Raw genomic sequence first — 22,816 nt, 5'->3', positions numbered from 1 at the left:
GGCCCTACCATGGGACCCGATGGTACCATTGTACCAGGCAACACTTTCAGGGGGGCAGCAAATTTCCTGCCTGCACACCATCCCATTCCTCCCGTTCCGCTCTCCGCTCCACTGTGGGGCTATTTTCATGAATAGAGCCATTACAGGTCCTCTTTATACTCCTATATACATGTATAGAGCCATGATAGGTCCACTTTAGTTATCATGATATAAAATAATGGATGAGGGGGCATTTTGGTGGGCGTAATTTTTTTTTGGGGGGGCAGCATTTCATTCTTGGTACCAGGCAGCGCAATGTCTTGGGCCGGCACTGGATGCCATCTACTTACAAGGCTTAAAGGAGTTGTAAAGGAAACATTTTTTTTTTGCTGAAATGACTGTTTACAGGGTATAGAGACATAATAGTTAACTGATTCCTTTTAAAAATGATTAAAAATAGATAAAAATCAATCATATAATGTACCTGCAGTTTCTAGTTTCGTATTTGCATGTTGTTTCCTGCTTCTGTGATGTACAGAGCCAATACAGGGCAGTGATGGTTTGGAAAACGAAACTGATTGGTGCTGAGGGGTTTTAGACACACAGTAATCACACCTTCTTGATTAGTGACCACAGAGAGAAAGCTCCCAGTACTGTGGTTATCAGGAAACACACAATGAGGAAGTGTGGAAATCAGAGAAGAATTACAGCAACTTGAGAGCAAAAACGAACAATGAGGACATGAAAACAGCACTGCATTAAGGTAAAGGAAGCTATTAAGATAAAAAAAAATCCTTTACAAACCCTTTAAGGGATATAGCTTTTCCATGTCCATTTTCCATGTCCGATTGCCACACATGCTCCATAAGTTGCAATCAATCAGCCCATTCAAGATGACTGACTGGTACAAGTGTAGACTTTGGTGGGTGTGATGGCTGATTGGTAAGTAGAAGGGGGTATCTATGGAATAGGGATGATAGGGGAAGCAGATGGAGCTTTTTAACATTGATGTGGTACATGTAAACTTTTTGAAAATTTTTCATTTTATTTTGTTTTTGTAGTGCCACTCAATTTTTAAAAGCCTCTATTTATTTGTAGATAATTTCACTATGCTTCATACCAGAAACATTATTTAAGTCCATTTATAAAAGGGGCAACATACAGGAGGCAGCTCTAGGGCCAGCAGATAGTGGCTATTATCTTTGCACTCTACTCTGGCCTGGCCACTGTATGTGGATGTGTAAGCGTGATCAATTTTAACTAAGAGCAGGGGGAGGGGTGGATGAGTAGATGGGCACATACCTGCTATTGGGGCATGAGGTTCTTCCCCCCCCCCCCCATATCTGGTTATTTGAATACTGCTGGCCTAATGGCTGGTACCTTTACACAGGCTTTATTATCTTTTTATAAGGGGAAGGTTCTAGTTTGCCCGACATGTGCATTGATTGAATAGAGTCAATGAGTTGGCTCTACAATGTTTACAAAGAATAAAGGAGAATATGCTGAAAAATGTCACAAATCACCTCCAATATATAAACTCTTGGTGAACTAAAAATCCGATGCAAGTGAGCCTCCACCCAAAAATGCACTCGCCAGCGATGAGACATAAAAGAGTTCCAATATATACTCCTTAGCAGGCACTCCACATTATTTCTTGTTAGCAATGTGAACTTCTCCTAGGAACCAGTTTTTGGTTGGATGCTCACTTGCACCGGATTTTCTCACAGCATTTGAGGAAATTTGTTGGATATCACTTTCTGCTTGATGTTTTTTACATTTTCGGTGAGCGCATAGTACACCAAAAGTTTATATATTGGAGGAATTTTCTACACATAGTGGACACGTTTTTCACATTCTAATTCAGTTTACTGTATCACCATTTGGACTTTTATTCATTGCACTTTTATTGTTTTGTTCATTCACAAGGATTTATATAGTCACCTTGCATGCCAGCAGCTGAACGTATTGGTACACTCACTACATACAATTTTTAAGCTGGCTATAGATAAGTGGGCTGAAAAGGAACCCACAGATTCCCGCATCCATACAAGCGAGGAAGGAGGAATCCTCCCTGCTGCGCTATTGTATTGTGACAGCGGGGGCTCGGCACTGCACCCAGTTGAGCGAAAAATTAGCCAACAGTCCTGTTTTAGAGGAGTTGATCATTAGATCGATACCTCTCAAGCAGGCATGGTCACAGATGAAATTTGTCGGGTCCCTGTGAACCGGCTGAATTTCAATAAATCTATGACCAGTTTTATGATCAATTCCAACCAATTTATAGGTATAAATACCAGGGGAATATCCCAATTGCCTCCTGGGGGATCAGAAAGGAATTTGGTTTCCCTGCTGGACCAAATTGGATCATGCTTTGTTTGTTTTTTTGCCTCCCTCTGGATCAACTGTGGGATTGTATATATGGAGGTTTTATTTGTTTTTCTTTGTTTCTTTTTCTATTGGTTGAATTAGATGTTCTTGTGTATTTTTTCAACCTGACTATGTAACTATGAGGCTAGGCCGATCTACAATCAAGGAAGGAGGTTTTGTATTATAGAGCAATTTAAGAGTGCACTCACTCCCCTCACTGGTCTGCACTCACACTGGACTATAAGGAAGCGTTCTCGGGCACACTTATGCCAAGCATCCCAAAGTTATCCTTGCTTGAGTACACACTGAAGAAAACTGTTCTGGACCATTAGTGAACCACACCTGGAACCACCTTTTCCAAGTGGTCCCTGTGTGATACGCTTAACCTATCTCAGACTCAGTTCAGAGCACTCACACTACACAAACGAATCAGTCCAAGAGGTGAACTGTGCCCGGTGTCCATGGTTCGTTATCCTGCTGGAAGTAGCCATCAGAAGATGGGTACACTGTAGTCATAAAGGACTTGGTCAACAAAAATACTCAGGTAGACATGGTGTGGCATTCAAACAATGCTCTATTGGTACTAAGTGTGGCAAGAAAGTATCCTCCACACCATTACACCACCACCAGCCTGAAGTGTTGATACAAAGCAGGATGGAGCCATTTTTTCATGTTGTTTACACCAAATTCTGACCCTACCATCTGAATGTTGCAGCTGAAATCGAGACTCATCAGACCAGGCAACATTTTTTCTATTGTCCAATTGTTTGAGTCTGTGCGAATTACAACCTCGGTTTTCTGTTCTTAGCTTACAGGAATGGCACCCGGTGTGGTCTTCCGCTGCTGTAGGCCATCTTCTTCAAGGTTCGATGTGTTGTGCATTCAGTGATGGTATTCTGCATACCTTGGTTGTAACGAGTGGTCATTTGAGTGACTGTTGCCTTTCTATCATCTCAAACCAGTCTGCCCATCTGACATTAACAGGTTAGGCCACACAACTGCAGCTTACTGGATATTTTCTTTTTTTGGCCATTCTCTGTACACCTTAGTGCTGGTTGTGTGTGAAGTAGATCAGCAGTTTTTGAAATACTCAGACCAGCCCATCTGGCACCAACAGCCATGACACCTTCAAAGTCACTTAAATCCCCTTTCTTCTCCATTATGATACTCAGTTTGGGTATCAGCAAATCGTCTAAACCACATCTGAATGCCTAAATACATTGAGTTGCTGCCATGTGATTGGTTGATTAGCAATTTGCGCTATCAAGCACTTGAACAGATGTACCTAATAAAGTGGCTGGTGTGTGTGTATGCATATACAGTTTGTATGTGTGTGTGTATATATATATATATATATATATATATATATATATATATATATATACAATTTTTATCTTTATACTATATGATATAAAGCAGACACCTGTTAAAAGGGTTTACAAAATAAGAAAAACAAAAACTAGCCTTTAGACTTCAGTCTGTTTATAGCATGCAATACACAGGTAAATCTTCAAAAATGACAGCTTACACCCCCACAGTTAAAGGAATTGGGTGTTCGACAAGAATTTCAAATGCACATTCAATGCTCTTTTAATGTAGAGTTAGGGCCGTGTGTGCGGTTTGGGGTCTTTTATAACCAGTGATTTATTTGCTAATTTTTTGTGCGTTACGGAAAGTAAAAGAGAAGAATTTTTTTATAGTGTGTATGTGTACAAATCAACCAGGGTGCATGTTGCATGTATTTTTGTGCATTTACCCTACTTATCAATAGGCCTGCTTTACACTCATAAACACAAACATTTGGTGTGTTCTATATTTCAAAAAGTGCACCACAGAAATGTAAATGATGCCTTACAATTCATATTAACCATTTGTCTGCCAGAGAAAAGCCTTTGTTCTGTGTAGCAACAGAGGAGTTAACATTCTCAGAAGCTGGCTGTTATTGTTCATCAGAGAGAACAGAAAATGTAAATTGTATGTCCGCAAGCTAGAGGAGCTGTCATGTAAGATTTGGTATCGTCTGATTGTAACTTTCCCACTGCGACAGAATTGGGCTGCCGACTCTCTGAGCACAATCCTACTTGGCGTGCCGTCATTTTCAGGAATGGAGATGTCAGATGGAGAAATGAAACTGCCAGCATGATGACTGGAACATTCTAGTTCATTAACCTAGATGTATCCTCATTATCTTGGATCTGCGTTTAATCTCAAATCATGCTTCATATTGCAAGTCACTTAAAATAACTCCACCTAAAGTATATCTGTGCAGTATTGCACAGCAGGATTTATCTAGATAAATCCTTCTTTTGTTGGGAATACAATTGGAGATAGAAGACATATATTTAAAACTTGTTAAAACGGCATGTGATTTAATGTTGCTGTAAATTATCAATGACAGAAATGGTTGTTAATTCTATTAATTTGGACCGATTTTTCCTTTTGTTATGATCAGTGATGTAAATGTATCCATTAGTAAATGGTCAAAGTACAGGCTGACCTAGAGACCACCAATGGCCTGATCCTGTCCCCTATGAGGATAAGCCAGAGCAATGGGAACAAAATGAAGCATCTGAAACAATCAGTTTGACAATAGACCTCCTAACTTGTTGGGAAATGTGTGAGCAACCCATTCAGTTTTAAAAAAGTGAAGTTTGTGTGCTCCCTCCAACAGAGCAAATTGCATGGTGGGTCCTGGTGTGAGGCGATGGTCAATTCTTCTGGGGTCTTTGGGTTGACAGTCTAAAGCCAGCCTAAGGGCTTGTATATACTGTTGTGCACTCCTTTCTCTTTTTTACATTGACTATGTTGGTCTTAGGGACTTGCTTTAAAGCGGAGTTCCACCCAAAAATAGAACTTATGCTTTTCGGAACCCTCCCCCCCTCTGGTGTCACATTTGGCACATTTCCGGGCACAGACTCCCGTGGGAGTCACGCCACTTACCACCCCCCCCCCCCCCCCCCCCGCGCTGTCTCCTGGGAAACACACTGTTCCACTGACCAGTGAGGATGGGCCGCTCGCGCATGCGCAGTAGGGAACTGGGCAGTGAAGCCGAAATGATTCACTTCCTGATTCCCTCACCGATGATGGCGACGGGGGCAGCCGAGAGATGAGCGATTGCTCAGCCTCGGCAGCCGACATCGCAGGCGCGCTGGACAGGTAAGTGTCCATTTATTAAAAGTCAGCAGCTGCAGTATTTGTAGCTGCTGGCTTTGAAAAATAAAATGTGGGTGGACCTCCGCTTTAAGGGAGAAATTAGATTAATGACTCCAGCACCAATGCCAAACAAATCATCAGTCCACTTGCATTTGAGCTCAGCATAAAGCTAACACATGTGTGGCACTTGTGTAAATTAGGACAATCTTGTTGCATTAGGTGTCATTACATGTTCAGTGTGCATTAGGAATACACGTTAGACACTTCCTTTTGTCCCAAATCTGATATGTTATTCCCCGGATGCGCTAGAGCTGCCTTTCTCAACCAGGGTTCCGTCAGAGGTGGCTAGGGGTTAAATTTCTTCCTTTTACATAAAAAAACACTGCCACCAGAGATCTTTTTAGTTATCTGGAAGGGGAGAATTCTTTCCAAAGACCACCAATGTGAGAAGCATTCTAACCACCACACTAATGTACTGTGAGCTGTAGATGTAGTTCTTTTTGGCAGGGGTTCCCTCAGACCAGAGAGTTATTTCAAAGGTTCCTCCGAGCTAAAAAAAAAAGGCTGCTTTTTAGTGCATGAGACAATCTGACACCAGCTGTAGCAATTGGCTAGAAGTGGGCAAAATGAACACCTGTTACATTTCCAAATATATCAATGGATCTGCTTCAGGTTTTAGGCTGGGTTCACACTATACTACAAGACAGCAGTAGTACTTTCATCCTACTTTGCTCTGCGACATCTGTCCTATATTGGTCCTACATCCAGGGCCGTTTGAAGGAATTTGGGGGCCCTAATTAAAATGAACATGGAGGCCTCTCAACCTCCCCCCCATGCACAGGGAGGGGGGGGAGTAAAAAAAAACATAGGGGGGGGGGGGAAAAAAAAACATGGCCTGTGTCTTTATTACTTCTCCCTCCCCCTCCCTGCATCCTTCTTACTCCCCCTTCCCTATGTTCTTTTTACTCCCCCCTCCCCATGTTTTTTTTACTCCCCCCTCCCCCTCCCTATTTTTTTTTTTACTCCCCCCGGGCCCTTTCTACCTATGTTCTTTTTACTCCCCCCCAAGTCCCCCTCCCTATGTTCTTTTTACTCCCCCCAGGCCCCCCAACCCTACTGGGTCCGTACCTCGCGGCAGGAAATTCAGTTTCCTGTTCCCGGCCGGACTGAAAGGAATTGAGCACTCAGTGTGCACTTCCTGTCTTTCCAGCCGGGAACAGGAAACTGAATCTCCTGTACCGCCCGGTACCCGGCTGGAGTCTGGGCTGACAGGAAGAAGGAAGAGGAGCTGCTCGGCCACTCTACACAGAGAAGGGGAAGTGACTCCTCGAGGCAGGCAGGCAACAGTGCTGCAAGCTCTCTATAGAGCTCTCAGGCGGCTGTAGGAAGCGTGACAATGGCGGCAAGCAAGGGCCCTGCTTGGGGTCCCAGGCCAGCTCGGGGCCCCACATCCATCCTACTTTCATGAACAGGATACTACTTTGATCCGACTTTGTTATAGTCTGACTTGTTCTTTGACCAATCAAAACAATCACAGAGTGAGATGAATTCCTTTTACTGGTGCTGTAATCACCATGTCGGATGTCAAAAGTCGGTTGGTAAGGACAAGGCTCCTACTTTGGTCCGACTTCAATGATATTTAATGGGCTGAAGTAGGATCAATGTCGGACCAAAGTAGTACAGGGAGCATTTTCAAAGTCGGACGACTTGTGTCGGACCAGTTAAGACGGCTCTCATAGGGAAACATTGATTTTCACACATCATGCGACATGAGCTCCCAATGTCGGAGCGTTTGTCGGACATGTGTGAACCCTGCCTTACGGAGAAAGATTGCTAGACCAGCCTTATTATGTAAAACAATTCTTAAGACCCATACACACGATCTGACTTTTTGACGACAAATGTCCCGTTTGATCGGACAATCCAACCGTGTGTACGCTCCATCAGACAAACTTTTTGTCTTTTTCATCGGACAAATGTTCGGTGTGCAAACAGACAAACTTTCTGGCAACAAATGTCCGATAGAGGATAATCTGATTGTGTGTACACAAGTCCATCGGTCTAAAGTCCAAAGTACAAATACGCATTCTCAGAAACAATGCTAAAGATCAGATAACGGTAGCAGAAGTTGCCAACAGGGTGGCGGTAAAGAGCTGAAAAAACACGTGATTTGGTGAAAGTTGGCTGAAAAAGTTCTGCCATGTGTATGCATACCAAGTTCACGGCCAACGCCCATTCGGAGCAAAATCCACGGAAAAGTCAGATGGAAGTCCGATCGTGTGTATGAGACTTTAAAATATAATTTTTAGAATAGGTGCAGTACATCTTCTAATACGTATTCTTGTATCCCTAAGGCCCATTTCGCACTGGTGCAGGGGTAGCATCGTCAGTAAAGCGCCAGTATTTTTATCGGCGCTTTACCAACAATTTTGCGTCGCTATTCGTCCGCTAGCAGGGCGGTTTTGCCCCCCACTGTCGGCCGAGAAAGGGTTAAAAACCACCTCAGAGGCACATTGCCAGTGGTATAGCCGCAGTGTCCCATTAATTTCAATGGGCAGGAGCGGTATACACACTGCTCCAAAGATGCGGCTAGCAGGACTTTTTTTACATTCCTGCTAGCGCACCGCTCCAGTGTGAAAGCCCTCGGGGCTTTCACACTGGAGACAGAGCAGCGACTGTTTAGGGTCGGTTTGCAGGCGCTATTTTTAGCGCAATAGCGCCTGCAAAATGACCCAGTGTGAAAGGGGTCTAACTTATCCAGAACGTTAGTGCATATATTGCAATATATTGACTGTCCAGCAGCTAGAGGTAAACTACGCATTGGTTTTTAATCAGTAGTGAGTTTTGGGTGGAATTAGGCTGACCATGTTTAGATGTTTCACCATATCTGTCAATCCTTGAATGACTTGTAGTTGTAAGACTGTCAGTTATTTTCTTCCAGAAGCAGTAAATGCTTTGATAATTTTTACATCAAAAAGAGAGAGAGATTAGCTAGCGAAGGAAAGATTTTTTTTTATTATTTGCAATGTGATGGAAAAAAAATTGTGCAATAAGGTTTTCCAAACCTTGGAATCATGTATCATTGCATCTGCTTGGCCCAGCTATTGCATGCAATGTTCCCACTAGGTGGTGGTAACTTTTATTGGGCATTGTAAAGTCACACAAAAATTTGATGGATTGATCTAAATCTGCACGTCTTCCTGCCTGCAATTTCTAATGTAATAAAGCTGAACATCAAGCACTTTGGAAGAAATCTGTAAGTGATTACCAGGGTCTGTCTTGTAATTTTGGAAAAGTATCTGATCTACTTTAACAGTAAGTTACATAATAATACCCAGTTGTTCTTTCTTCTCCATAGATGACCGCGTTGACCAGAGGGCGTGCCTTATCTGTGGGGATCGTGCCACAGGACTGCATTATGGCATCATCTCTTGTGAGGGGTGCAAAGGATTCTTTAAGCGCAGCATCTGCAATAAGAGAGTATACCGATGCAGTCGCGATAAGAATTGTGTCATGTCGCGAAAGCAGAGGAACCGTTGCCAGTACTGCCGCCTCCTTAAGTGCCTCCAGATGGGAATGAATAGAAAAGGTAATCTCTTAAAACTCCACTAAATATGTATGGGCTTTTTAAATGATGTGTTGCAAAAAACATGGTTGAAACTCATCATAATTTAGCTATAATCGTAATAAAATCCACATACTAAAGGAATTGGTAGCTGTGAGGTAGAGATGTCAAGACCTAATAACAAAAAATAAGCACATGCCATACGTGCACATTACCCCATGTTTGATCTCTTTAAAGACCCTTCACCTACAGAAAAATATCTGTTGATCTTCCAGATACGTAGATTTATTTCCCTGTTTTTGAGGACATACATTATATTGTCAAAAGTATTGGGCCGCTTGCCTTTACATGCACTTTAATGGCAATACTGAATTCGTAGGGTTCAGTATTGAGTTGGCCTACCCTTTGCAGCTATAACAGCTTCAACTCTTCTGGGAAGCCTGTTCACAAGATTTAGGAGTGTGTCTATGGGAATTTTTGACCATTGTTCATGAATTGCATTTGTGAGGTCAGGCACTGGTGTTGAATCAAAAGGCCTGGCTTGCAGTCTCCACTCCAATTTATCCCAAAGGTGCTCTTTTGGGTTGAGTTCCACCCCAAAATCGCTTATCCATGTCTTTATGGGCCTTGCTTTGTGTACTGGTCCAAATCATTTGGTGAAGGGGAGATTATGGTGTGGGGTTGTTTTTCAGGGGTTGGGCTTGGTCCCTCTTTTGGACAATTTCATGCTCCCAAATTTGTGGGAACAGTTGGGGATGGTCCCTTTCTGTTCCAACATGATACACAAAGCAAGGTCCATTAAGACATGGATGAGCAAGTTTGGGGTGGAGAAACTTCACTGGCCTAACCTCAACCAGATAAAATGCCTTTGGGATGAATTAGATTGGAAACTGCTAACCAGGTTTTCTCGTCCAACATCAGTGCTTGATCTCACAATTGCGCTTCTGGAAGAATGGTCAAACATTCCCACAGACACACTCCTAAACACTATGGACAGCCTTCCCAGAAGAGTTGAAGCTGTTATACATGTAGCTGAAAAGGGTGGGCCAACTTAATATTGAACCCTACGCACCAAGACTGGGATGCCATTAAAGTTCATGTGTGTGTGTAAAGGCAGGCATCCTGATACTTTTGACAATATAATGTATATATTTTCTGGAATGAAATCTCAGTAGTCTATTGAGTACTAAATCTCTCTCCTGCTGCACATCGCCACAACATAGAGGAAAATTGTTCTGTAGTTCATGATGCGGACTCAGAGGACTGCTTGAGATAACATAGTAAGGATTGCTCTGAATTTCAAATTGGATCAACAGATTTTTTTTTGCTTTTATCGAACAGATAGAATAAAATGTTTTTAAAGGATTGTTAGCAGACAAAGGAGAAGGTTAGGTTTTACATACACTTTTGGAAAGATTGTGTAGTAAAGGAAAATTGGCTTGTGGATGACCATTAGGAGACTATTAGATGACTGTGTGAATGGCTATAGGATAAGGTGAACAGATTTTTAAAATGAAATCCGGGGAACAGCGGCAATCAGCGACTCATAGCTGAACTGCGATATTGGGGCGGACAAATCAGACACTAAGTGACACTTTGTGGGAACCAGTGACACTAATACAGTGATCAATGCTAAAAATATGCACTGTCACTGTACTAATGACACTGGCCGGGAAGGGGAAAACATCTAGGGAAATCAACGGGTTAAATGTGTGCCTAACAAGTGTTTCCTTACTGTGGGGGGGGGGTGGTGCTTTTACTAAGGGAAGGCATAGATCCCTGTACCTGCTTTGCAGGAACACAGGATCAATGTCTTCCATACTGACAGAATGGCGATCTGCCTTGTTTACATAGGCAGACCACCGCTCTGCCTGTGTACATAACGGTCAGTGGGTACCGGTGGACACCGGTGGCAGCCCAAAGATCGGATTTGCTTTCCCTCTGTTCCTGCTGCTGGACTCAGCTGAGCTCAGGTTCCTCTCTTTGCCTCTCTCAAGTCTCACTTTCCGGGCCCCGGCTACTACTGGGTGGGGAGCGGTGGAACATCACTCCACATGGAAGGCAAGGAGTTAGGCAGGCGGCTGGCCGGAACTTGAGCCAAGGCAAGGCATGCGAGTGGAGCTGAATGGGAATGCACCCGAAACTGAAGAAATAGCCCCTCTGCTCCAACCAGCACATGATCATCAGAAAGGGGCACAGATAATGGAACAAATACACCCCCCCTAAGCTGGTAGGAGTGGTGGAGCGGGGGCGTGTAATTCAGATTATTATTTTTTTTATTCTGCACTGACTTTGATATTGCCCCAGCTCCTGCTCAAATCCAATCCAGGGACAAAACCGGGGACAGACTTGGTCCGAGGACAGTGTCCTCAATCCGGGGACTGTCCCTGGAAACCGGGGATGTCTGGTCACCCTACTATAGGAGACCATTGGTTCATGGGTTAACGTAAAAAAAAGGTCTGATTGTCTCGAAGGCTCCTGTTGTCTGACAGCTCCGCCATCTGGGCGGGGTCACCACCCTCTTGTGACATCATCAGCTAGGGGCAACCCCCCCCATGTTAAGGGCACGTGTGTGGGGGTTCCCCTCAAAATCCATACAGATCCAAGGGGCCTGGTATGGATTAGGATTTTTACATGCATGTATGCGTGAATATGCGCACTTACTATACTAGCCAGCCCCGTGGCCTTTATGCAGGAATTTTCTGGCAGGAATCTGGGGCCAGATTCTCAAAGGACTTACGACGGCGTATCTCCACGTACGCCGTCGTAAGTCCGAATCTGTGCCGTCGTATCTGTGCGCCTGATTCATAGAATCAGATATGCGTCACGGTTGCCAAGATACGCCGTCGTATCTTGGGGTGCATATTTACGCTGGCCGCTAGGGGCGATTCCATAGATTTACGCGTCGAATATGTAAATTAGCTAGATACGCCGATTCACGAACGTACTTGCGCCCGCTACCCCGTTTACGTTAGGCTTACGTCCGGCGTAAAGTTACACCTGCTATATGAGGCGCAGCCAATGCAAAGTATGGACGTCGGAACAAGCGTATCTTTTTACGTCGTTTACGTAAGTCGTACATGAATGGGAATGTGCGTAGGTTACGTTCACATCACAGGCATTGAGCCGGCGTATCTTAGGGAGTAAATTCGACGTGATACTGAGCATGCGCGCGCACAGGGCCGGATTCCAGACAAGGCCAACAAGGCCAGGCCTCGGGGCGGCAGTGGGTGCAGGGGCGGCACTGCAGCTGAGAGGAGAGGACACTTTTACTTTCATATCGGGAGTTCCCCCCTGTCATGCGGATGGTGAGAGGAGAAAAAACAGAGGTAAAAGGAGGTGAGATAGTTCTTGGCAGCAGCAACCCCCCTCCCGGTGTTCTCAATGTCATTTTGTCATTTTCGGCAGCAGCACCCCCCAATGCTCAATGTCATTTTTGGCAGCAACAACCCCCGCTTCTCAGTGTCCTGACGAAAAACCTGGCCTTGGGGCGGCAAAGGGAGTAAATCCGGGCATGCGCGCGCATGCGCCGTACGATCGGCGCTTTATTTGCATGGGGTCACGGATCATTTTAATAAAACACGCCCACCTCTTCCACATTTGAATTACGCTGGCTTATGCCGGACAATTTACACTACGCCGCCGCAACAACTTACGGAGCAAGTGCTTTGTGAATACAGCACTTGCCTGTCTAAGTTGCGGAGGCGTAGCGTAAATAGGATATGCTACGCCCGCGGATATATACGCTCTCCTACGTGAATCTGGCCCCTGATGTTTGTACATTAGTACCACGTGCAAGTGCAACCCTTATGCTGTGTACACACGATAGGTTAGTCTGATGAAAACGGTCTGATGGACCGTTTTCATCAGACCAAAACGATCGTGTGTGGGCCCCATCGGTTATCTATCCATAGGTTAAAAAAATAGGAACTTGTTTTAAAATTATCTGATGGATAAAAAACCTATAGAAAAAAATGATCGTCTGTGGGTACGTCCATCGGTTAAAAATCCATGCATGCTCAGAATCAAGTCGACGCATGCTTGGAAGCATTGAACTTTTTTCAGCATGTCGCTGTGTTTTACGTCACCACGTTCTGACACGATTGTTTTTTTAACTGATGGTGTGTAGGCACGACTGATCATCAGTCAGCTTCATCGGATAACTGATGGAAAAATCCATCAGACCGTTTTCATCAGACTAACCTATAGTGTGCACAGGGCATTAGTCTCTAGCCCACAGGCATACACTTAAAAAATTTTGTCGGCATAGTTAAAACCTTTGCTACTCAGGATCTCCACTTCAGGAAAAATGCTTTTAAAAATAGGTGGTATGAGATTTGAGTGTACATTCTAATCTGTTCTTGTCCAGGGCAAGAAATGCAGTATATTGAGCATGCTAATTTAAGAAGGTTCCAAAAGGCTGGGAAATTTCTGTATAATGTATTTGGAAAATAGTACTTGTGAAAAAGAGTTCAAGGTAGGAGTAAACTCGCATAATTCTTTTTAGATGAACATACACGGCGGGTCATAAAAGTCATCTGAATAAAATAGTATGCCACATGCTTCAATCCTCTAATTGCAGACTAGAAAAAACATGAAAAATTATATGAAAGGCTTAAAGGGTCACTAAAGGATTTTTTTTTTAGCTAAATAGCTTCCTTTACCTTACTGCAGTACTGGTTTCATGTCCTCATTGCTCGTTTTTGCTTTGAAGTAGCTGTAAAACTGCTCTGATCTCCACACTTCCTGGTTGTCTGGCTCCTTATAACCATCATACTGGGAGCTTTTCACGGTGGTCTGAGCTGTCATTACTGTGTGTCTAAAACTTAACAGAACCAATCAGATTAATTTTAAAAACAAAACACTGCCCTGGATTTGTTTTTGTTCTGTGGGTCTCTTTACTTCACATAAACATGAAATCAGTTTAAAAACTAAAGTGAAACTACAGGCACATTATATGATTGAATTTAATCTAAGTTTAATCATTTTTAAAAGGAATCAGTTAACTTTTATGTCTCTATACCCTGTAAACAGTCATTTCAGCAAAAAAATGTTTTTCCTTTAGTGATCCTTTAATTATATTTTAGCTTTTTAATACAGAGAGAGAGAGATTTGTTTTAAGGTTATTTAAATGAAAGTACCTAATATACAAACACATATGTTTGTCAGTGGACACATAGCAAGTTGTCAATTCCAAAATCCAGACTGCCTACGGTCAAGGTTGCCCGTATTCAAAGCTATGCATCTTAAATCCACAGACAAACTATATATTTTGATAGTATGAGAACGCCACCTAGTGGTGAATCAAAGGTTGACTCTAAACAAAATATCTAGTATTATACAAGCACAATTTGGGATGCTGTGTAAAATCTACATAAAACAGAATGCAATGATTTGCAAATCTCATAAACCCATATTTTATTAATAATTGACATGTAAAACTGAGAAAATGTATCATATGAAATATCATGTGAAAAATAAGTTCACCCTTTCTTTTTTCTAAATTCCAGCTCCCCTATGTACCACTATACTCTTAATGTAAATGTTGCAGAAAATTTTTGATTTTTAGAACAATGTAGCTTTATTTCTTAGAAAGCTTCAGAGACTTCCTGGTATATAGATTTGGGACAGAGAACTCGGTAAGGCACAGGAGGGAGTTTACCAGCTGACCTCATTAACACGCATCTTTCACCCATCAACCATGTTTGCACAGCATCCCCGACTTCTCTTCATGCGTGAATTTGCCTGGCTTGTAAATGTAGGTGGCCACAGCTGCTATGTCCGCATGCTAAACTCTCTGGGGTTGTGGGTTTTGACACCCCTGATGTGTCCAGAGTGATTGGGTAGATTGTGTCTCCTCCTTATTCTATAATTTTGGTAAATCTAAAGATTGTACAGAGATTGTACAATCAGATTGTATAGTGCATGGCCATCTTTTTATACACCTAAAATTAACTAGCTGCGCTGTCAGTGCCATTAATTGTTCATGGCACACCAAACGCAGAAACCCATTTTGCCACTTGAAAAAACGAGCGACAAACGCAGCAAAATGCACAGTAAAAAAAACATGCAACTAGCACCATGCCAGATTGTCCCATGAGCTACTTTGCCACGTGTAGGAGAGCCCACTGCAATCAATATACTGCTCTATCTGTGTCACAGGAAAAAACATGCCACTGCGTTAGGTGTGAATGAGCCCTGAAAGTGAAATTGGTGCAATTGCACAAGAACAATAGGGCTCCTGCTCCCCCTTCCGCACCTGCTGCAAGAAGAGACATATCCTACCAACTACCGCCAAGTGTCTATGAGACCCGGCGCTACACAGATCAAGGTAATTGACCAATAACAGTGGTCTTTTACCATGTGATCGCGCCGTCCAATGACGGAGCGATCACATGTAAACAAACCGGCGTCTTTTGAAGACGCCGGTTCCTCCCTCCTCTCTCTGTACCGAGCGGAACAGTGTGAGAGGGGGGAGCGCGGGTGTCAGCAGCGCTGTGGATGGATCTGTGACTATTGCAGTCACAGATCCATCCATCCCTGCTCAGCCATCCCTGAAACCCCCTGCAATACTGTGCATTACCCCCTACAATACTCTGCAATACCCCCCCTGCACAATACTCTGCATACCCCCCTGCGCAATACTCTGCATACCCCCGGCAATACTCTGCATACCCCCCTGTGCAATACTCTGCATACCCCCCTGCGAAATACTCTGCATACCCCCTGCGAAATACTCTGCATACCCCCCCTGCGCAATACTCTGCATACCCCCCCTGCGCAATACTCTGCATACCACCCCCTGCGCAATACTCTGCATACCCCCCCCCTGCGCAATACTCTGCATACCCCCCTGCGCAATACTCTGCATACCCCCCTGCGCAATACTCTGCATTACTCCCCATCAATACTCTGCATTACTCCCCGGCAATACTCTGCAATACCCCAGCGCAATTACTCTGCAATACCCCTGCGCAATTACTCTGCAATACCCCCCGCACCAATACTCTGCAATACCCACGCACCAATACTCTGCAATACCCCCGCACCAATACTCTGCAATACCCACGCACCAATACTCTGCAATACCCCCGCACCAATACTCTGCAATACCCCAACACCAATACTCTGCAATACCCCCGCACCAATACTCTGCAATACCCCCGCACCAATACTCTGCAATACCCCCGCACCAATACTCTGCATACCCCCCTGCGCAATACTCTGCATACCCCCCTGCGCAATACTCTGCATTACTCCCCGGCAATACTCTGCATTACTCCCCGGCAATACTCTGCAATACCCCAGCGCAATTACTCTGCAATACCCCCCGCACCAATACTCTGCAATACCCCCGCACCATACTCTGCAATACCCCCGCACCATACTCTGCAATACCCCGCACCAATACTCTGCAATACCCCCGCACCAATACTCTGCAATACCAAGCGTGTGCAATTTTGAAGGGTGACATGTTGGGTATCTATTGACTCGGCGTAACTTCATCTTTCATATTATGCAAAAACATTGGGCTAACTTTAATGTTTTTTTTTTTTTAAAAGCACAAAACCGTTTTATTTCCAAAAAAACGCATTCGAACAATTGCTGCGAAAATAACGTGCGCGATAAAAAGTTGCAACGACCGCCATTGTATTGTCTAGGGTTTTTGCTAAAAAAGCATATATAATGTTTTGGGTTTCTATGTAATTTTCTAGCAAATAAATTATGATTTTTCCATGTTTGAGAGGAATGTCAGAATTGGTCTGGGTGCTTTAGAACGCCTGATGGTGCTCCCTGCATGTTGGGCCTCTGTATGTGGCCACGCTATGTAAAAGTCTCACACATTTGGTATTGGCATACTCGGGAGGAATAGCAGAATGTGTTTTGGGGTGTAATTAGTGGTATGCATATGCTGTGTGTGAGAAATAACCTGCGAATATGAACATTTTGTGAAAAAAAAATAAATCTTGATTTTGCAAAGAATTGTGGGAAAAAATTACAACTTCTAAAAACTCCCCATGCCTCTTTCTAAATACCTTGGAATGTCTTATTTCCAAAAAGGGGTCATTTGGGGGGTATTTGTACTTTTCTGGCATGTTAGAGTCTCAAGAAATGAGAGAGGCCATCAGTACTTCAGGTGTGATCAAATTGATCAATTTACAGTAATTGGTACCATAGCTTGTAGACCCTATAACTTTCACCCAGACTAAATAATATCCAAATTTTTTTTTTTAACCAAAGATATGTAGCAGTATACATTTTAGGCCAAATTTATGAAGAAAAATTCATTTTTTGCAAAAAAAATTAATAGAAATGAAGAAAAATTCATTTTTTTACAAAATTTTCGTTCTTTTTTCATTTATAGCGAAAAAAATAAAAACCGCAGAGGTGATCAAATACCACCAAAAGAAAGCTCTATTTGTGGGAAAAAAAGGACAAAAATTTCATTTGGTTACAGTGTTGTATGTCTGAGTTATTGTCATTCAAAATGTGAGAGCACCGAAAGCTGAAAATTGGTCTGGTTATTAAGTGGGTTTAAGTGCCCAGTTGTCAAGTGGTTAAGCAGCATAGATTGTCTATGTCAAAAAGTGTGTCAATGACCGAAGGTGTAAACAAAAAAAAGCATTTCCCTGTGGCTCTGCAGGGGCGACTTGTAATTATATTGGCAGGCCTGCCCAATTATTATTGCCTCTCCACATCCATAGTTAGTCTGGTTGAGAAAAGACACAAGTCCATGTAGCGCAACCAATAAAATCCATGTGGCGCAATATTGAGTTGTTATCAATATTTACCAATAGATCTTTTGATGGAATATAGAAATAAATGTTTTTCCAAAAAGTTAAGAGATCAATATAGTGTAGTTAACCCATCACTTCCTAAGAATGGCATCTCTAGCATTAGTCTGTGTCTTTCATTTGAGTTTTTTCTGCCATTCTTTGCCTATTCAAAGACATTCAAAGAAAAACAAAACATATATCTCAAGAACCGGGAAAGGCAATCATTTAAAAAAAGAAGATAAAAGTTGAATGCATTCCTAACAAAAAAAAAAACTTTAAAAGGCTCAATTTTTTTAAAATTAAAATAATAAACATGGTATACTTGCCTGCTCTGTGCAATGTTATTGCACAGAGAGACCTGGAACCATCTCTTCTGTGGTCCCACACCGACACTTTTGGCTCCTCCTCTTTTCTGTGTGCCGCTATAGGAACATGGCCTTGTTGCAACTTTTTTGGTACGTGTTTTTAGGCTGGTGTAGTCTATTTTCTCTACTATAGGTGGCATTCAACCACAGCGGCATTGCTTTAAAGGTCTAGAATAAAATTTTGGGCATGTACTGGAAATAATTTTATAGAATATTGTCAGGTAAGTGAAGCTCCAAGCACACTACCAGAAACGTGAGAAGTGGTTGGGATGGCACTTGTGGAACTATTGTGTAAAGCAGACCATAGATGGTTCGAATTTTGTCCAGTTCAGCAGGGACAGCCATGCTTCAACCTATGGGCAGGCTGATTGTTCCCAAATCAATCCATTGATCGACTTAGGTACAACCAGCATTATTTGTTATGCAATTATTGCAAGCAGCTATAGCCACTGACAATGATCATTGTTTGTTCTCCTAACAGGGGTGCTCCCCACACCCCTGCCATGAGTACACAAAAGCTCTGCGGGAGGGATTGACTGTGTTGTAGGAAAGAAAATCGCACCATCTGTAGCCGGTTCATTCTCACACCTAAAAAAAATTAAAATAAAAGACCGATGTAATAATCTCATATTAAAGGCGTTATTTTAAATTCTCAGAAATAGCGATTTTGAATTTACATCTATTTAGAGAACATTTCGTTTTTTTTTGCTATAATGGCAAGAAGTTCATTGGACAATTGTTGAGCACCATTTGACTATGCCTATTTGACTGTGCCTATCAGTTTGTATGGGCCTTAATATCCAGCTTCTTGCACACATATATTTTTTATTACAGAAACAGTTTTATGACTAAATCTTAATTCATGTCAGACTAAATGGTCCGTATTTAAACACCACAATAACTTTAACTTTAAATTTGGGTTGCCAATATCACTAGACCTGGACAGCAGGCATGCCATATTGAACCATTAGGTGAATTTAGGCTTGCCTCCTGACTTGGTGGCTCCAGTAATAAACAGCCATCTCCTCTTTATCTGCAATGTATTTTGGTGGACTTCGGATCCATTAAGGCCCCTTTTACACTTGTACGACTTGTCCTGCGACTTGGGACTGCAAAGTCGTATGACACGTCGTTTCCCATGATTACCAATGACAACCATTCATATTAGTATGACTTCAAAGTAGTCCCTGCACTACTTTAGTCCGTCTTTGATGCAAGTTACACAGGCATTCCCTGAAATCGCGGCACAAATCGCATGACTTTAAAGTCACGATAGTGTGAAAGGTGCCTTAGGGTTTTGTATAATATACACTGTGCTGCATTGAATAACAAATTTTGTTTTTAATGATAAAAAAAAGTATGTTGTGAAAGAAGTGTCGACATTCATGATCTTAAATTAAAGGGGACCTAATTCCTCCTATCATTTAAAGCCAAGGAAGCTGCCATTTTAGTCTGCAGTTACCATGGTGGCTTGACAGTTCACTTGAGAACACAACCAGCCTTGACAGCAATCATTCATGGCATGCCTTGAATATCCCCATTTTGGTAAACAAATCAATGGGTTTAGTTCTAAAAGCAGCCGTTGTAAATAGATCTTGTTGTTGCACATTTGTGTGTTTTATTGGAGCAATCCACATCCTGACAGACTCCATGACATTGTAAGACCCAACTGTATACAGACATACCCCACTTTTAAGTACACAATGGGGGTTATTTACTATCACTGGAAAATGTAAAATCAGGCTCACTTCTATATAGAAACCAATGAGCTTCTAACCCCAGCTTGTTCAGTTAAGCCCGGTAACAAAACCTGGAAGCTCATTGGTTTCTATGCAGAAGTGAGCCTGATTTTGCACTTTCCAGCGATAGTAAATAAACCTCATTGTGTACTTAAAAGTGGGGTATGCCTGTAATATATTGGCCATATTATTCTTTTCTTATAAGCAAAAATTGGATATTACTAAGTATGCCACATGGAGGCTAGTCCTACTGGCAAATTCAAGAATTGATCTTTCTCTGCTTTTGACTGCAAATTTTTAAGTTGGTGCAAGGGTTTCTTTAATGGGCAACATGATCATTAAATGCAGCCCTGGTATGACCTCAGAACCTAAACAGTCCCAGAAACTCATGAACCTTCTGGGAAAGTAAAGCCTACTACACACTGTTTTTTTTTTTCTTTCTTTCAACTGAGTTTGTGAGATCATGTACTAACAATCCAATGTTGGTACAGCAATTTCCCTGCTGAGATATTGTGATTTGAACCCCCCCCCCCCCAAGAACACACTGGTCAGCGCTCTCAGCAGACAATTTTCTGTGTTGCCCCTTTGACAGAAGCCGGACCAACTGCTGTACACTTGGCCTGAATGTCGGACAGTTTCTATTGAACCAGCCAATACCGCTGGATATTCGGTCCGTGTGTACAGGGCTTTAGTGGTTGGAAGTATGATAACAAGTGGTGATTAGGAGATAGTTTCACCTTGAGAATGTTTTCATCTACTGACTCACACAATAGGCATTCACAGCAAAATCAAATAAGAAACAGTTTGTTTGTCTTAAACCTAATAAAAATATCTTAAAAAAAAAAAATGTTTGTTTTTCATGCTATTGTGTTGCATTTGTGTTGTGTTGTGTTGTATTTGTGGACCAAAACTATATTGATTTAAACAAAAATCGTACGATATGAGAATTTTTTTTTGTGTTTGCCCCTTCAGATAATTTTGAACAAAAGCTGTGTACGAACGATCAGATGACCGTTATTTTTCATCCGATTTTCTGATCGTTTGTATGGGCCTTAAGATACAGTCTTGAACCTCTGACAAATGGGTGTGTTCAGACTTCTACCACTGAGGCCGCGTACAGACGAGCATACATGTACGATGAAACCGGTCTGCCGGACCGTTTTCATCATACATGTATGCCCGGGGATTTCTGTATGGTGGCTGTACTCACCATCATACAGAAATCCGCGCGTAAACAATACGCGGGGCGTGTCCGCGCCGTCGCCGCGACGATGACGCGGCGACGTGGGCGGCTCTGCCAGTTAAATGCTTCCACGCATGCGTCAAAGTCATTCGACGCATGCGAGGGATGGCGGGCGCTCGGACATGTACGGTAGGTCTGTACAGACGACCGAACATGTCCGAGCGGGCAGGATTTCAGCGGGTTGTTTTAAAACAAGTCCAGAAATATTTGCCCACTGGGAAAAGGCCCGGCGGGCAAATGTTTGCTGGAATCCTGCCCGCTCGGGCCTACACACGACCGAACATGTCTGCTGAAACTGGTCCGCGGACCAGTTTCAGCAGACATGTTCGGTCGTCTGTACGGGGCCTGAAAGTAGATATTTTTGGAAGCCAATTTATTTACAAGGGTGATGCACGCTCCACTCAGCTGATTGCACATTTTATGGTAATGTATTGCAGTGCACATCACAATAGAGCAAACTTCTTTGGACCACAACATTATGTGGAGAAGGAATGGTGATTTGAAGTGTACAATGACTCTGTTTTACAGTAAGTACAATTACTATTTTGTATCAACATTCCTCAAGCCTTCAGGGCAAGTGAAGAGATAAACAGCTCTGAGATTGAATCAGATACCAAACAAAGACTGGGCACTAGAAGGACCTGTTTGGGTGGACTCTGCTCTTGGTAAATGCAGGTCTTCAGTGTGTCAATGGTTAATCAGGATCAATGTGTTATCTCCGTTTTATCTGAACTATTCCAACAATGAACTGATCATGATAGAAGTTGAAAAGGGTTATCAATAAGTCGCTGGGGTAACATTTATTTTAAAAGCACCACAATTTTGTAAAGTACCTCTGTCTGGATAAAGAGATAACACCCATGTTGTTGGATGCTTAAGGCAAAGTAAGGTTTTTTTTTTTTCAATAGGCGAAAGTCTGTTTGATGTGTGTGCTTGCTGTCTTATCTGCAGGGGGCTAAAAATAAAGGTTGAGACATGATTAAAGTGTATCCTGAATTCAGTGGACTGTGCAAGCTGATTCCAGTAACTTTGGGGAGGGGGGACTGCATCCCAGATACTGCATGAAACATCTGTTGCGTTTCTTGCCAAATGCACTGGAACCCGTCTGTACAGTTTGTGTATTGGGTAAATATCAGCAATGTCCAACATTCTGTTCGTCAGTGTGATATTGCAAGCTTAACCTTCACCTCCTCTCCTCTTATTTATAATCTCATAATGTCCCAAGAGTGTTCATTACACCCTCTAAAAACAAAAGTGTATATATTAAAAATTAAAAGAAAAAATGCATATAAGCGAGACGGCTACAAAGCTGGGAGCTTCCCGTTCAGCAGCAAATGAAGCCAAATGCAAAGATCAAAGACAGTGTCAACATCTGGTTTCTCCTAGGAAGGCTTCTGTGCTCAAAATGTGAAGAGTGCAGTGTTAGGGTGGCTATCCCTGGATCGGAAATTGGCCTGTTCAGCCTGGGACCTTCAAAATTTCTGAGAATCTTTTGATCATGCAAGGGACAAGGCCAAAACACAATATTAGATGCTTGTGATCCTTAACTACTTAAAGCCATTTGTTTTTTACAAGTTAAAACCAGTGTTTTTTGTTAGAAAATGACTTGGATCCCCCAACCAAACATG

The 22,816-nt window shown here is 42.7% G+C and overlaps 1 protein-coding gene across 1 annotated transcript in view; it reads left to right on the top strand.

Moving 5' to 3' along the window:
* NR6A1 (nuclear receptor subfamily 6 group A member 1) overlaps window positions 1-22,816 on the top strand; it is a 119,007-nt gene that overhangs the window by 49,396 nt on the left and 46,795 nt on the right. Inside the window, exon 2 of the mRNA XM_040324869.1 lies at window positions 8,858-9,088. Within this exon, the coding sequence (XP_040180803.1) occupies window positions 8,858-9,088 (231 nt within the window). The remainder of the gene's footprint in view (window positions 1-8,857; window positions 9,089-22,816) is intronic.

The sequence above is a fragment of the Rana temporaria genome, chromosome 9 (assembly GCF_905171775.1).
Source record: "Rana temporaria chromosome 9, aRanTem1.1, whole genome shotgun sequence".
NCBI lineage: Eukaryota > Metazoa > Chordata > Amphibia > Anura > Ranidae > Rana > Rana temporaria.
The sequence above is the reverse complement of the archived record's forward strand: the minus strand, read 5'-3'. Positions and strand labels throughout refer to the sequence as shown.